The sequence below is a fragment of the Sorex araneus genome, chromosome 2 (assembly GCF_027595985.1).
Source record: "Sorex araneus isolate mSorAra2 chromosome 2, mSorAra2.pri, whole genome shotgun sequence".
Lineage (NCBI taxonomy): Eukaryota > Metazoa > Chordata > Mammalia > Eulipotyphla > Soricidae > Sorex > Sorex araneus.
This window is the reverse complement of record NC_073303.1, coordinates 249,258,602-249,272,634: the sequence shown is the minus strand read 5'-3', so window position 1 is coordinate 249,272,634 and position 14,033 is coordinate 249,258,602. Positions and strand designations below refer to the sequence as shown.

The 14,033-nt window shown below is 57.3% G+C and overlaps 2 protein-coding genes across 2 annotated transcripts in view; one reads left to right on the top strand and one right to left on the bottom strand.

Annotated features, from left to right (window-relative positions):
• The window catches only part of SIMC1 (SUMO interacting motifs containing 1), a 28,044-nt gene extending 26,060 nt beyond the window's left edge, over positions 1 to 1,984 (top strand). The window contains exon 10 of the mRNA XM_055127615.1: positions 986 to 1,984. Coding sequence (XP_054983590.1) covers positions 986 to 1,269 — 284 coding nt within the window. The 3' untranslated portion in view covers positions 1,270 to 1,984. The remainder of the gene's footprint in view (positions 1 to 985) is intronic.
• Positions 1,985 to 2,124: 140 nt separating this feature from the next.
• KIAA1191 (KIAA1191 ortholog) overlaps positions 2,125 to 14,033 on the bottom strand; it is a 15,246-nt gene continuing 3,337 nt past the window's right edge. Inside the window, exons 3-8 of the mRNA XM_055127616.1 lie at positions 9,306 to 9,476; positions 7,472 to 7,598; positions 6,277 to 6,401; positions 3,901 to 4,004; positions 3,612 to 3,739; positions 2,125 to 3,210 (exon numbers count right to left, since the gene is read on the bottom strand). Of these exons, the coding sequence (XP_054983591.1) occupies positions 2,999 to 3,210; positions 3,612 to 3,739; positions 3,901 to 4,004; positions 6,277 to 6,401; positions 7,472 to 7,598; positions 9,306 to 9,449 (840 nt within the window). The 5' untranslated portion in view covers positions 9,450 to 9,476 and the 3' untranslated portion in view covers positions 2,125 to 2,998. The remainder of the gene's footprint in view (positions 3,211 to 3,611; positions 3,740 to 3,900; positions 4,005 to 6,276; positions 6,402 to 7,471; positions 7,599 to 9,305; positions 9,477 to 14,033) is intronic.

The window sequence follows — 14,033 nt, the reverse complement described above, 5'->3', positions numbered from 1 at the left end:
TCAGGGATCACTCCTGGCTCTGTGCTTAGGATTCACTCCTGGTGGTGCTTGGGGGACCATATGGATTGCCGGGGATCGAACTCAGGTCGGCTGCGTGCAAGGCAAACGCCCTACCCCGCTGTGCTATTGCGTGCCCGCTCCCCCCCATTTCTTTCTATTTGAAGGATGGTTCCTTCCCTTCTCCCTCGCTTCTGTGTTTTTCCCTATGAGCCTGGGACCCTTCCAAACCAAACTGTCGGGCTCGGGAGCTGGGTTAAACGGCTGGAGCACAGGATTTGTCTGCGAGAGTCCTCAATTCACTCCCTGGCACCGCATGTTCCCTGAACACTGCTGGGAGTAGCCCCAAGCACCCCTCGGTGTGCCCTCCCCCCACACACAAAAAGAAATGGAAACGGGGCCAGAGAGATAGCATAGTGGGTACGGCATTCGCCCTGCTCGTGGCAAGACGAGGCCCTAATTCCCGGCACTCCACGTGGTCCCCCAAGCATCAGCCGGAAGGAGTCAAGCCCTGAGCACTGCCAGGCACAGCCCCCGAAGCCATCAAAATAATGAAGAGGGGCTGGAGTGATAGCACAGTGGGTATGGCGTTTGCCTTGCACGCGGCCGACCCAGGTTCAAATCCCAGCATCCCATAGGGTCCCCTGAGCACCGCCAGGGGTGATTCCTGAGTGCATGAGCCAGGAGTGACCCCTGTGCATTGCTGGGTGTGACCCAAAAAAGCAAAAAAAATCAAGAAATAAATAGGGGGGCCTGAGAGAGAGTGCAGCAGGGAGGGCGCTTGCCTTGCCTGTGACCGACCCGGGTTCGATCCCCGGCATCCCACCGGGGCTCCCAAGCAGCGCCAGGAGTAATTCCTGAGACAGAGCCAGGTGCAACTCCTCCAGACCAGTGGGTGTGACCCCGAAACGGAGGAGGGGGGGAAAAAATAAAAGCAAATAGGCCCCTCGGACCAAGCCAGCCAACGTCCCCACCCCGTGTCTTGCAGAGCACCTGCGGAGCTCCGTGATCGACCGCAAGGATCTCATCATCAGGAGGGTGAGGCCCAAGCCCCAGCAGGGCGACGACATCACCGTGCTGGACGTGGAGAAGCAGATCGGCGCCTTCCGCCGGCGCCTGGTCCAGACGCTGGGCGAGCCCCTGGCGCCGCAGCTGCAGGACAAGGTGCACCTGCTCAGGCTCCTGCTGCTCTACGCCGCAGACCTGAACCCGGACTCGGAGCCCGCGGCCCCCCGCCCCCGGGCCGGCCTCCACACCACCGATGCCTCCTGAGTCCCGCCAGCCCCCCCATCGCCCACAAACTTCAGATGCCTCAGAAAAACGCAGCTCTGAGGGGACCAAAGCGAGCATACGCATCTGCAGGTTCTAGAAACTTCCTGGAGTAAATACCTTTTTTTTTTCTTCTCTTTTTCTTTTCTTTCTCTTCTTTTTTTTTTCTTTTTAATAATCCTAGTCTAGTCTCTTCCGAAACATGTCTTAAAGACACCAGGTGTATATATATTTTTTATTAAATTATTTATCTATGCTTTTTTTTGGGGGGGAGGACACAGGCCCCAAACTATACGCACTATTGACCATTGCCATCCAGATGTGAGAAAAAAAAAGAAAATAATTAAAAAGCCATCAACATCACTGCAAAAGTGTCCAAGCTGCCTCGGAAAGACGGGGAGCAGGCCGCCCCCCTTGGACTGTGTCTGTTGCTGATGAGCTTTGACTCGGTGGCCAGACTCCAGCATTCTCCTGTCACGAATGAGGGGACAGGGGTGAGGCCCTAGGCTGGGTGCATTACAAATACAAACCACTCGGTGTTCAAAGGCTACAATAAAATAATAATAATAATTAAAAAAGGCAAAGCCACAGTTTTTCCAAATACCCGTGGCCCTGGGTCAGGCTGCTGACTCTCCTCTCTGATTTGGGGTTCAGGGGCCACATCTCCATGGCACTCAGAGATCACTCCTGGCGATGCTCAGGGGACCCTATGGGATGCTGGGGACCGAACTCACGTCAGCTGGGTGCAAGGCAAGTGCTCTCCCCGCTGGACTATCTGTCCGGCCCCGCCGGCCTAGACTCCTAACAGGAACCCCTCGCGGTCAGACCAAACCGGACACAACCAGACCAAACACCGTCTTTGAGAAAGTCCTAAGGAATTTTATTGTGGCAGCTGGAGGCACGAGGCTCCCAGAATATACAAATAAGTTAGTGGTTGTGATCACGTGACTCGGGGCCCTTGGTGTGCTTGGCCCCTCAGCGTTCGTTCCGACAGAATACAGCAGGAAGGCGACAGGGGCGGTGGGTGGGGAGTGAAGCTGAGCCCCCCCCCCCACAGAAACCCCTTGGGGCTTTGGCCGTCCTTCCCCGGACACACGGCCATGAGGGAAGGAAGAGCAGGGGAGCCCGAGATTCCACGAGGAAAATGGTGCAAAATCTCCCTCCCCGACAGGAAAGAGGGGTCGGGAGCCACTAGGTGGCCAAAATAATCCACAAATCACCGGACACCGTGTCTCTCTCTGTCTCTCTGGTGCTCGGAGCTGGTGCTCGGAGCCCAGCAGCCCGGGTTCGGGGAATAAAGTGCAGCAGGAGGAGATGGAAGACTTGAGTGTATCTCTCCCCCGGCAATCGGGGTCCTCAGATCTTGCACACACCTTCAGGATCCCGGCCTGCTCCCGCCACTCCCAACACAGAGGCAGAAATGGGGGTCCTACGAGTATCATGGGCCTTTTAGGGGGTGCCCCAAGCTGAATGATGCAAAAGAAGGCAGAGAGGGCGCTGGCCCCCGCGCCCCGGCAACCGTTACTGACACCCCACCAGTTCCACCTCCACTGGAGTCCGAAACGGCTTCTTGACCGCATCTCCAGAAACCCAAGTGCCTCCAGGTCTTGCCTCCGTGGCGGGGGTATTCGAGACTGCCCGGTGGCCTCCGGGCTCTCGAGGTGGGACCGGTGAGACACGGGTGAGAGTCAACCCTCCCTGCCCGCCTCGGGAGTCCCTGGCTTAGAAAGCTCTAGAAGCCAGTGGGTGTGAACACATTCAAGTCCCGGGGTTTGATGTTGTGGCTCCGGGCCCGTGGCTTCTTTGCTTCTGTCCCCGGGAGGTCCAGCTTGGGTGGCTTCAAGGTGGAGGTGTCTCCGGTCATGAAGGTCGCCGGGCCCTGGACCAGCTCCATGGGCGATGGCGTCTGACCGCCTTGGTAAGGCTGCGTGGTAAAAGCTCCCGCTGCAGGGAGGGAACCGGAGAACAGGTGATTTCCCCAGTGAGGGGCGGCTCGCGAGAGAAGGGCCAAATCCCATCTGCACTTTCTTTCTCTGGAGGTGCCAGGGATCTGACCTGGGACCCCTCACGCCTGCCAGGCCCGGGCCTGACCACTGAGCCACCTTCCTGGCCCCCCGCCCACTTTCTTTCCTTTTTTTTTTTTGCTTTTTGGGTCACAACCAGCGATGCACAGGGCTTACTCCTGGCTCATGCACTCAGGAATTACCCCTGGCGGTGCTCAGGGGACCATATGGGATGCTGGGATTCGAACCCGGGTCGGCCGCGTGCAAGGCAAATGCCCTCCCCGCTGTGTTATCACTCCAGCCCCCCCGCCCGCCTACTTTCTTGATGGCACCGCCACTCACCCGATGCAGACCTCTGGAGGGTTCTGGGTACAAAGAGGCTCCATTTATCCTTCTCCCCACTTCCACCGTCCTGGGGGCTAGGACTGGGGCCCGGTAAAGCCGGGGACAGCCCGGAAGCAAACCAGCCTCTGGAAGAGGGGAGAGAAACCAGAGTCCCATCCACCCTCTGCCTCTCCAGTCTGGCAGTGTCGCGGCCCAGAGCCCAGGAACGAACCGCCGCCCCCCCCTCTTTCCGGGAACCCTCGGGCTGAGCCCCGACGTGGGCCCCGGAGCCGCCAGAAGGGCTCACCTGGACTTGGGCCGCGGGGAGGAGGTGGGGGTGCTGCTGGGTGTGGACTGGGCCGAGCCCGACTTCTCCTCACTGCCGCCCTCGCCGCTCTGAAGCTTCAGTTTCTGTGCGGGGGGAGGGGGGGAGATGAGGAGAGAGGACCCAAGGGCTCACAGGGTCCCCGCTGCCGCCACGCCTCGGATCAAGCCACTCTGCAGCTTGTCCCGAGGTCCGCGTGCATCCACTCGCCAGCATCCCCATCCAGTCGGCAGTCCTGAGAGAACTTTTCCTCGAAGACACAGGGAGGAACGTGCCCACAGTGACACCACTCGGAGGGGCCTGGATTCAACCCTCGAGCCTCCTGGCCCTGTGGCTGCCTACATATAGCCCCTGCTGTTCCAGCCTGTCTCATGCCGTGCCAGTCTCTAAATGCGGCACTTCTCATGTGCTGTTCCACCCTCTCTCATGCCGTTCCAGTCTCTAAATGCGGCACTTCTCATGTGCTGTTCCAGCCTGTCTCATGCCGTTCCAGTCTCTAAATGCGGCACTTCTCATGTGCTGTTCCAGCCTGTCTCATGCCGTTCCAGTCTCTAAATGCGGCACTTCTCATGTGCTGTTCCACCCTCTTTCATGCTGTTCCAGCCCATCCTGTCCATGCCTCAGAGCAACATCGCGACCGCCCTGCGCCTCTGTCCCAGCTGCCTGATGTCAGGGACGCCAGGGCCCAAAGAGACGCACCACCTGTGCCTTTTCTCACACCTCCCCGAAGTGGGTGTCAGCTGACGTGTTCCCCGGGCTCACACCCCGATCATGTGACCGCCCAAAGTGTGGGGGGGGGGGGTTCCTAGTCCCTGCTGTGAATTTTTCTTTTTTTGTAGTTCTTGGGTCACACCCAGCGGTGCTCGGGGATCACTTCTCGGGGGACCCTGCGGGATGCCCAGGGTAATAACACCAGGTTGGCAACCTCCAAGGCACGTGCCCTCCCACCGTGCGGGAGACACAGCCAAGTCAGCGTCCCGGCACCATGTCGGGTTCCCCGAAGTTCTGCCAAGAGCGATCCCTGAGCACTGCCCAGGGGGTACCTCCTCCCCCCAAACCAAATAGAAACTGGAGCAATAGTCCAGCGGGGAGGACGGGTGCCTTGCCGGGTTCGTTCCCCGGCAGCCCACAGGGTCCCCCTGAGCTCTACCCGGAGTAACTCCTGAGTGCAGAGCCGGGAGTAGCCCCCGAGCACTGCCGGGTGCAGCTACCAACAAATAAACGATGCATGGATTAGAATGAAAGGGATATGAGGGGCGCACTCAGTAGTAACGCACATGTCCCATCTCAGCGAGAGCAGGGTTCAGTGCTCAGACACACACACACACACACACACTAACACACACTCACACACATACACACTAACACACACACACACACTCACTCACACACACATACACACTAACACACACACTCATACACATACACACTAACACACACACACTCACTCACACACACACTCATACACATACACACTAACACACACTCACACATATACTCTCACACACACTCACACTCTCACACACACACTAACACACACACTCACACTCTCTCACACACACACTAACACACTCACTCACACATACACACTAACACACTCACACTCTCACACACTAACACACTCACACACACACTCACACACATACACACTCACACACACACTAACACACACTCACATACACACTAACACACACACTCACACTAACACACACACTCATACACATACACACTAACACACACTCACACATATACTCTCACACACACTCACACTCTCACACTCACACACTAACACACACACTCACACTCTCTCACACTCACACACTAACACACTCACTCACACATACACACTAACACACTCACACTCTCACACACTAACACACTCACACACACACTCACACACATACACACTCACACACACTAACACACACACTCTCACACACATACACACTAACACACCCACACACACATTTACTCACACACACTCAGACTCACTCACACACTCTCACACTCAAACACACGCACTCACCCACACACACTAACACACACACTCACATGCACTTACTCACACACCCCCCACAACCAGGGCTGGAGACAGGGTTCACAGACGAGACCAGGCCCTGGGTTAGACCCCGGCTGCCATCCGGCCCCTCAGCACCACACTCGGGGCCCTTCCCTGAGAAACAATCACAAGCCGTTGGTCGAAGCCGCTCTACAGCGGAGAAGGCGCTTGCCTTGCACGTGGCCACCCGGACTCGATCCCGGGCACCCCAGACTGTGCCCCGAGCCCCGCCAGGAGTGATCCCCGAGCACAGAGCCAGGAGTCGGCCCTGAGCACCGCGGGGTGTGGCCCCGGCTTACCCGCAGCGCCTCAGCCATGCGCAGGTACTTGGTCTCCTCGGTGGTGAGGCCTTTGTGCGGCGTGTACCCGGCTTCCCGCAGGCCCGCCTGCTGCTCGAACCGCTGGATGCTCTCCTGCGTCTGCTCTGGGGGCGGGTGGAGGGGAGGAAGTATCAAGCCCCCTCCCACCTCGCTCCCACTCAAGAAGAATGTAGCCTGGGCCACTTGCATGTGTCGGACCCGGGTCCCATCCCCGGAATCACACAGCGACCCCGAGCACTGTCAGGAGTAATTCCTGAATGCAGAGCCAGGAGCAACCCCTGAGCATCACTGGGTGTGACACAAAAAGCAAAAAAAAAAAAAAAAAAAAAAAAAGGGTAAAAAGAAGACTGCACCTCAAAAGCACCCCCACTGTGTCCCAGGAGCAAGCCCACCCCCCCATGACCACCCCACGCCCGCCCGGCCTTGGGGATCCCTGTGGTGACTGGGAAGGCGGAGGGAGGGGGGGACACGCTAATGACCATGCTCCTGCCCCCCCACCCCGCCAGAACACGCCATTCTCTGAATTGCGGGGCAAGGGGAGATTGCCAGGGAGAAAGGACGGCGGGGAGGGCGCTGGCCTGACATGACGGGCCTGGCTTGACCCCACAGGGTCCCTCAGCAGAAGGGACCCCTGAGCACAGAGGCAGGAGTAAGCCTTGAGCACTGCTGGGGAGGGGAAGGGTGGGGAGGGGAGGGGGCCAGAGCAATAGCACAGTGGGTCGGGCCATTTGCCTTGCAGGAAGGAGAGAAGGGAGGGAGGGAGGGAGGAAGGGATTGAGGGAGGGAGGGAGGAAGGGAGGGAGAAAGAAAAAAGGGAGGAAGATTTAAAAAAGACAGGAGACAGAAGGAAGAAAAAAGGAAGGAAGGAAGGAAGGAAGGAAGGAAGGAAGGAAGGAAGGAAGGAAGGAAGGAAGGAAGGAAGGAAGGAAGGAAGGAAGGGAGGGAGGGAGGGAGGGAGGGAGGAAGGGAGGAAGGAGTGATTCCTGAGTGCAGGGCTAGGAGTCACCCCTGAGCATGGCTGGGTGTGACCCAAAAAGCAAAAAATAAAATAAAATAAAAAATAAAATAAAATAAAAGACACTGTGGGACGTGGTCTGGAGAGGGCGAGGCACTGGGCGGGCACTGGGGTGTCTGCAGGAAGCCCCCCAGCCTGGCCCTCCCTCTCGGGGCTTACTTGTGATCAGAGAGTTCATGATGACGTGCGTGGCCTTGGCCTTAACGACAGGCGCGGGGTCAGGACCGTCGGTGGCGGGGGACACGGTGATGGTGGGGGACGAGAGCTTGGGGCCGCCTGGCTCCACCTGTACGAGAGGAAGGGAGGCGCTGGGCAGGGAAGGGGGCACCCCCGCAACCAAGCTTCTGCCGTCGGGGAAGAACCAAAACCCCCTTTGGGGGGGCTGGAGAGACATTTCCACAGACAGGTGGGGCACACCCCAATGGGGCTCAATCCCTGGCACCCCAGAGGGTCCCAAAAGCAGGGCCAGGAATGATCCCTGAGTACTGAGCCAGGAGTCAGGCCTGAGCACTGAGCTAGGAGTCATCCCTGAGCACAGAGCCAGGAGTCAGCCCTGAGCATCGTTGGGTGTGACCCAAAAACTAAAAATAAATAAATAAAAGTAAAACTGCAGGGGGCAGGGGTGGGAAAACAGCATAGCTGGAAGGCACTTGCCTGGCACACATCTGACCAGGGAGGGTGGCCTGAGCAATGACAGGAGTAAGGTAGGTGTGGTCCCCAAATCAGAGAAAATAAGGAAATGAGAGACAGTCCAGCAGGCTGGGTGCTTGACACGGTTGACATGGCGTTAAACTCTGGCAAGGAGGAAGAGGAAGCAGGAAGAGGCACAAATGAAGAAAAGAGGAAGAAGGGGGAGGGGAAGAAGGCAAAGGAAGGAGGAGGAGTAAAGGAGAAAGCGGAAGAAGGGCAGGAAAAAGCAGGGAGAGAGAAAGAGGAAGGATGGAAGAAGGAAAGGAGAAGAAGGAAGAGGAAGGAGGGAAGAGAAGGAAACCGAAAGACGGAAGAAGAAAGAAAAGAGGAGAAGAAAAAGGGAGGGTTAATACGAAAGGAAAAGGAAGAATAGAATAAAAGAAGGAGAGGAAGAAGAAAGAAGGAGAGAGAAAAGGAAGGAAGAAGAAAGAAGGAAAAAGAAGGGGAACTAATAATGGAAGAGGACAAAGGAAAAGGGAAGGGAGAAGGAGGAAGAAGGGAAAACATCTCAGTGATTTAATAAAAGAGTAAAAAAAAGTAAAATAAAATATATCAACAGATTCTATGACTTATCACTAATATTCTTGAAGAGATACGAGGAAATAAATGTCTATAAAAGTATAATGGAGCAGGGGCTGGAGCAATAGCACATTGGGTAGGGTGTTTGCCTTGCACGTGGCTAACCTGGATTCCCAGCATCCCATATGGTCCCCTGAGCACCACCAGGGGTAATTCCTGAGTGCAGAGCCAGGAGTAACCCCTGTGCATTGCCAGGTGTGACCCAAAAAGCAAAAAAAGAAAAAAAAAAGTATAATGGAGCGACAGCACAGCTGGGAGGGCGTTTGTCTTGCACGCGGCTGGCCTGGGTTCGAGTCCCAGCATCCCATAGGGTCCCCGGAGCACTGCTAGGAGTAATTCCTGAGTGCAGAGCCAGGAGTCAGCCCTGTACATCGCTGGGTGTGACCCGAAAAGCAAAATAAATAAATAAACAAAAGTATAAGAAAAAAAAGGAAGGAGGAAATAGAGAAACCAATAGAGGAGGATGAAGAGGAAGGAAGGAGGAAGAGGGAAGGAAGGAAGGAAGGAAGGAGGGAGGGAGGGAGGGAGGAAGGAAGGAAGGAGGGACGGAGGGAAGAAGGAAGGAAGGAAAGAGGGAGGGAGGGAGGAAGGAAAGGAGGAAGGAGGAAGGAGGAAGGAAGGAGGAAAAAGGAAGAAAGAGGGAAGGAGGAAGCAGGAAGAGGGAAGGAGGAAGGAGGAAGCAGGAAGCAGGAAGCAGGAAGGGGCGGGCGCGCCGGCGGCCTACCTGGTGGTGGCGGCACTCTGGCCGCTGGGGTGGGGCGGGCATCCAGGGCAGTTTGCCCATGTCGGCTGGCGGCGGCGGCATGGGGTTCTCGAGGGCGTCGTCGTAGCTGAAGGCCCGGCGGTGCATCCCGATGGGCAGCGACATGGTGTCCGGAGGCGTGGGGCCCGCAGGCTGGGGACAGACAGAAGCGGGGTGAGGCCAGGAAGCCCCGCCCACCCACCCCAACTCCACACGCTGTTGTTTTTTCTGGCTTGAGGTGGCAGGGACCAAACCTGGCAGCGCTCGGGCTGGCTCCCAGCTCAGTGCTCGCAGGTGACTCCCAGTAGAGCGGGGCGTGGGGGTCGGGCATGTGAGGCCAGGGCTAGGAACCCGGGGGCTCCCCCGTGCAAGGAACGAGACACTCAGGGCCCGGAGTGACAGTCCAGGGGAGGGCATTTGCCTCCCAGTACCCCGAGCACTGAGCCAGGAGTCAGCCCTGAGTATCACTTGGGCGTGGCCCCAAAAGCAAACGAAATAGGAAAGAATGAGAAATTCTCCATGCCGGCCCCTGGCCCATTGTAGGAACCAAGAAAATCCGAGATGAACTGAAACTGGCCGTCACTGGAGCTCAGAGCCTTAAAGTTCCCCTTCCACGGGCTGGGGAGGGCGCCGGCCTCGCAGGTGGAGGAACCGGGTCCGATCCCGGCACCCCATTAGCCTGAGCCGCGCCAGGACTGACCCCCGAGCGAGGCCCCATCTGCAGGGCCAGAGTGTCAGGACAACAGGAGGGTGCTTGCCCTGCACGTGGCTGACCCACGTTCGATCCCCGGCACCCCACAGGGTCCCCCAAGCATCGCCAGGAGTGATCCCTGAGCACGGAGCCAGGAGTCAGCCCTGAGCATTGCCAGCTTCGGCCCCAAACCAAAACCAGGGGGCTGGAGCGATAGCACAGCGGGGAAGGTGTTCGCCTTGCATGCGGCTGACCCGGGTTCAATTCCTAGCATCCACTATGGTCCCCCAAGCACTGCCAGGAGTAATGCCTGAGTGCAAGAGCCGGGAGTAACTCCTGTGCATCGCCGGGTGTGACCAAAAAAAAAAAAAAATCGCAGCATTATTTACAATAGCCAGAATCTGGAAAAAACCGGAGTGCCCTAGAACAGATGACTGGTTGAAGAAACCTTGGTACATCTATACAATGGAATACTATGCGGCTGTTAGAAAAAATGAGGTCATGAAGTTTGCGTATAAGTGGATCAGCATGGAAAGTGTTATGCTAAGTGAAATGAGTCAGAAAGAGAGAGACAGACATAGAAAGATTGCACTCATCTGTGGAATATAGAATAACAGAGTGGGAGACTAACACCCAAGAATAGTAGAAATAAGTACCAGGAGGTTGTCTCCATGGCTTGGAAGCTGGCCTCACATTCTGGGGAGAGGGCAGCTCAGATAGAGAAGGGAACACCAAGCAAAATGTGGTTGGAGGCCACACGGGAGAGGGGTGAAGCGTGCTGAAAGTAGACTAGAGACCGAACACAATGGCCACTCAACACCTTTATTGCAAATCACAACACCTAATTAGAGAGAGAGAACAAAAGGGAATACCCTGCCACAGTGGCGGGTTGGGGGGGGAAGATGGGAGGGGGTGGGTGGGAGGGATGCTGGGTTTATTTGTAGTGGACAGTGGGCACTGGTGAAGGGATGGGTTCTCGAACTTTGGATGAGGGAAACATGAGCACGAAAATGTATAAATCTGTAACTGTTCCCTCACTGTGACTCACTAATAAATAAATTTTAAAAATAAATTAATTAATTAAAAAAAAAGACATCAGAGCCCCCAAGGCCCGGCTGATTTGGGGCCCGGGTGTTGGGGGGCAGCAGTGACCACACAGCGCACACAGCCCTGCCACCCGCCTGCCAGGAGCGGGCTGGCTCAGACGAGGGAATGACGGTGACGCAAGCACCCCCTTCTGAAGGGCACCCTCAGCGCTCCCCCACTGGCCAAGTCCGAGTTGTTTATTTGCTTGTCTAATCCTCCCCAGGAGAGCCTGAGTCCTCGTCCTGTCCTCGGACTGGGGTGACATTTTCCTGGGGCTAAAATTATCCTCTCACACGCCTGCCCCAGCGGAAGGTCCAGAGCAGCCAAGACACATGGAGGCTGGCTTCCGTCCTCAGCTGGGCTCAGAGGGGAGCAAAGGGGCTGCAGGGGGGGGAAGGGGAGGGCTGGGGGGATGGGGGGGAGTTGGGGGGTGCCGCTGCCATGGGCAGGAGCAGGGGAGGGAAGGGCTGAGGGACAGGGTAAGGGGGAGTGGCAGGACCTTGGGAATGTGCAGAAAACAGTTTATCTCAAGTCAAACACACACACACACACACACACACACACACACACACACACACACAGGGGCTGGCGAGACGAGGTGGGGGGACACACACAGGGCCCTGACCCCTCTGCGTACCATCCACAGGTGGCCCAGAACAAAGCCAAGCAGGGGACTGGAGGGACAGTCCAGCTTTGCCCGTGGCTGGTATCCCATGGGGTCCCCCGAGCACGGCCAGGAGGGATTCCCGAGAGCAGAGCCAGGAACCGGCCCCGAGCATCTCAGGGTACGGCCGGCCCCAAACTAGAGCAACACAGACCAAGGATGTCCCTAGCGATTAAAAAAAAAAAAGAAAGAAAAGCAGGGCCGGAGGCATGATAGTCCATCAGGGAGGGAGGGCATTTGCCTTGCAAGAGGGAGGTGGACCCAGCTTCCATCCCCCGCATCCCACAGGGTCCCCCCAGCACACCAGGAGGAATTCCTGAGTGCAGAGCCAGGAGGAACCCCTGAGCATTAAGGAATTAAAGCAGAAGGGAGGGAGGGAGGAAGGAAGGAAGAGAGAGGAAGGGAGAGGGAGGGAGAGAGGGAGGCCAACTTGCATGTGGCCAACTGGGTTCCATCCCCAGCACCCCAGAGGGTTCCCCAAGACCGCCAGGAGCGATCCCTGAGTGCAGAGCCAGTGAGGAAGGGGGGAGGGAGAGAGAGACAGAGAGACAGAGACAGAGACAGGACAGGGGGGAGGGCGTTTGCCTTGCACGCAGCTGGCCCAGGTTCAGTCCCTGGGGAGGGAGGGAGGGGAGGGAGGGGAGAGAGGCAGGCAGGGGCAGACCCCGCAGTGGGGAGCGGAGATCCGCACCCCTTTCCAGCTCAAGCCCCATGGGCTGGGCCGACCCGAAGAGCCTGAGGCTGCCTCTGGCCGGGGAGGACCCCCAGACGCGGGGACGTCACCACTGGGGGCTCTGTCCGGGCCAAGGCGTCCCGCGCACTAGTGTCACTGCACACGTGTCTCGCATGAGGGACCGGCCGCCCCACACCTGGGCTCCACTGCACGCCTCTGGGAATCACAGGAACACGCAGTTCCCGGCACAGGAAACTTCCCGGCTGGCAGAATCCACGCGGCCACGCCCCCGGCCACATGTTCCCTGGCTGGCCAAGCCACCCAAGAATGAATGAACCCCACTGACCCGTCCAGGGCACCGAGGGTGCGATGATCCCACCAGGAGAGCGTCATGGCCAGAGGGGGCAGGGGGCAGGGTGTAGGGGCAATTCCACATTCCTCCCAACCCTTCGCTTTGGAGGACAATTTGAACGTTTTGGTGGGGGGGTATGTTTTGGTTTTCTGTTTTGGGGGGGAGGGGTCACACCCTGCGTTGTTCAGGGGTCACTCCTGGCTCTGCTTGGGGGACCCTACGGGATGCCGGGGATTGAACCTGGGCCAGTTGTGTGCAAGGCAAACGCCCCCCCCCCCCATTCTGTCTGTCTCTCTGTCTCTGTCTCTGTGTGTGTGTGTCTCTCTCTCTCCCCTTCCTCACTGCCACCGGATCGCTCCTGGCGGTCTTGGGGTCTTGGGGAACCCTATGGGGTGCTGGGGATGGAACCCAGTTGGCCACATGAGAGGCAAACATCCTTCCCACTACTGACTTCATCTTTAATTCTCTCTTTCTCTCTCTCTTCCACCCCGTCCTCCTCTCTCCCTCTCCCTCTCCTCTCCCTCTCCCTCTCCCTCTCCCTCTCCCCTCTCCCCTCTCCCTCTCCTCTCCCTCTCCCTCTCCCTCTCCCTCTCCTCTCCCTCTCCCTCTCCCTCTCCCTCTCCCTCTCCCTCTCCCTCTCCCTCTCTCCTCCCTCTCCCTCTCTCCTCTCCTCTCCTCTCTCTCTCTCTCTCTCTCTCTCTCTCTCTCTCTCTCTCTCTCTCTCTCTCTCTCTCTCTCTCTCTCTCTCTCTCTCTGCTTTTTGGGTGACACCTGGTGATGCTCAGGGGTTCCTCCTGTCTGCAATCCTGGGATCACTCCTGATGTTCTGGGGGACCCTCTGGGATGCTGGGGATGGAACCGGGGCCCACGGTGTGTAAGGCCGAGGCCCTCCCCGCTGTCCTATCGCTCTCTTGTTTTGTTTTGTGGCTTCACCAGACAGTGCTCGGGGTGAATCCTGGATTAGTGCTCAGGGATCACCTGAACCCCTGTACTCTCTCTACGCCCAAATTTGAACAAAAGGGCTTTTTTCTAAATAATAATAAAGGCAGCTAGTATTGACCAGGAAATTAAAGAGTCCTACAACCAGAGACTAAAAATTTTTTTCTGGGGGCCTGAGTGATAGTATAGCATCCTAGAGGGTCCCCCGAGCACCACCAGGAGGAGTAACCCCGGCCATCACCAGGGATGACCCAAATAGAAAAAGAAAAAACACAAAAAAAAACCTGAAAGTAGGAAGGGGTGAT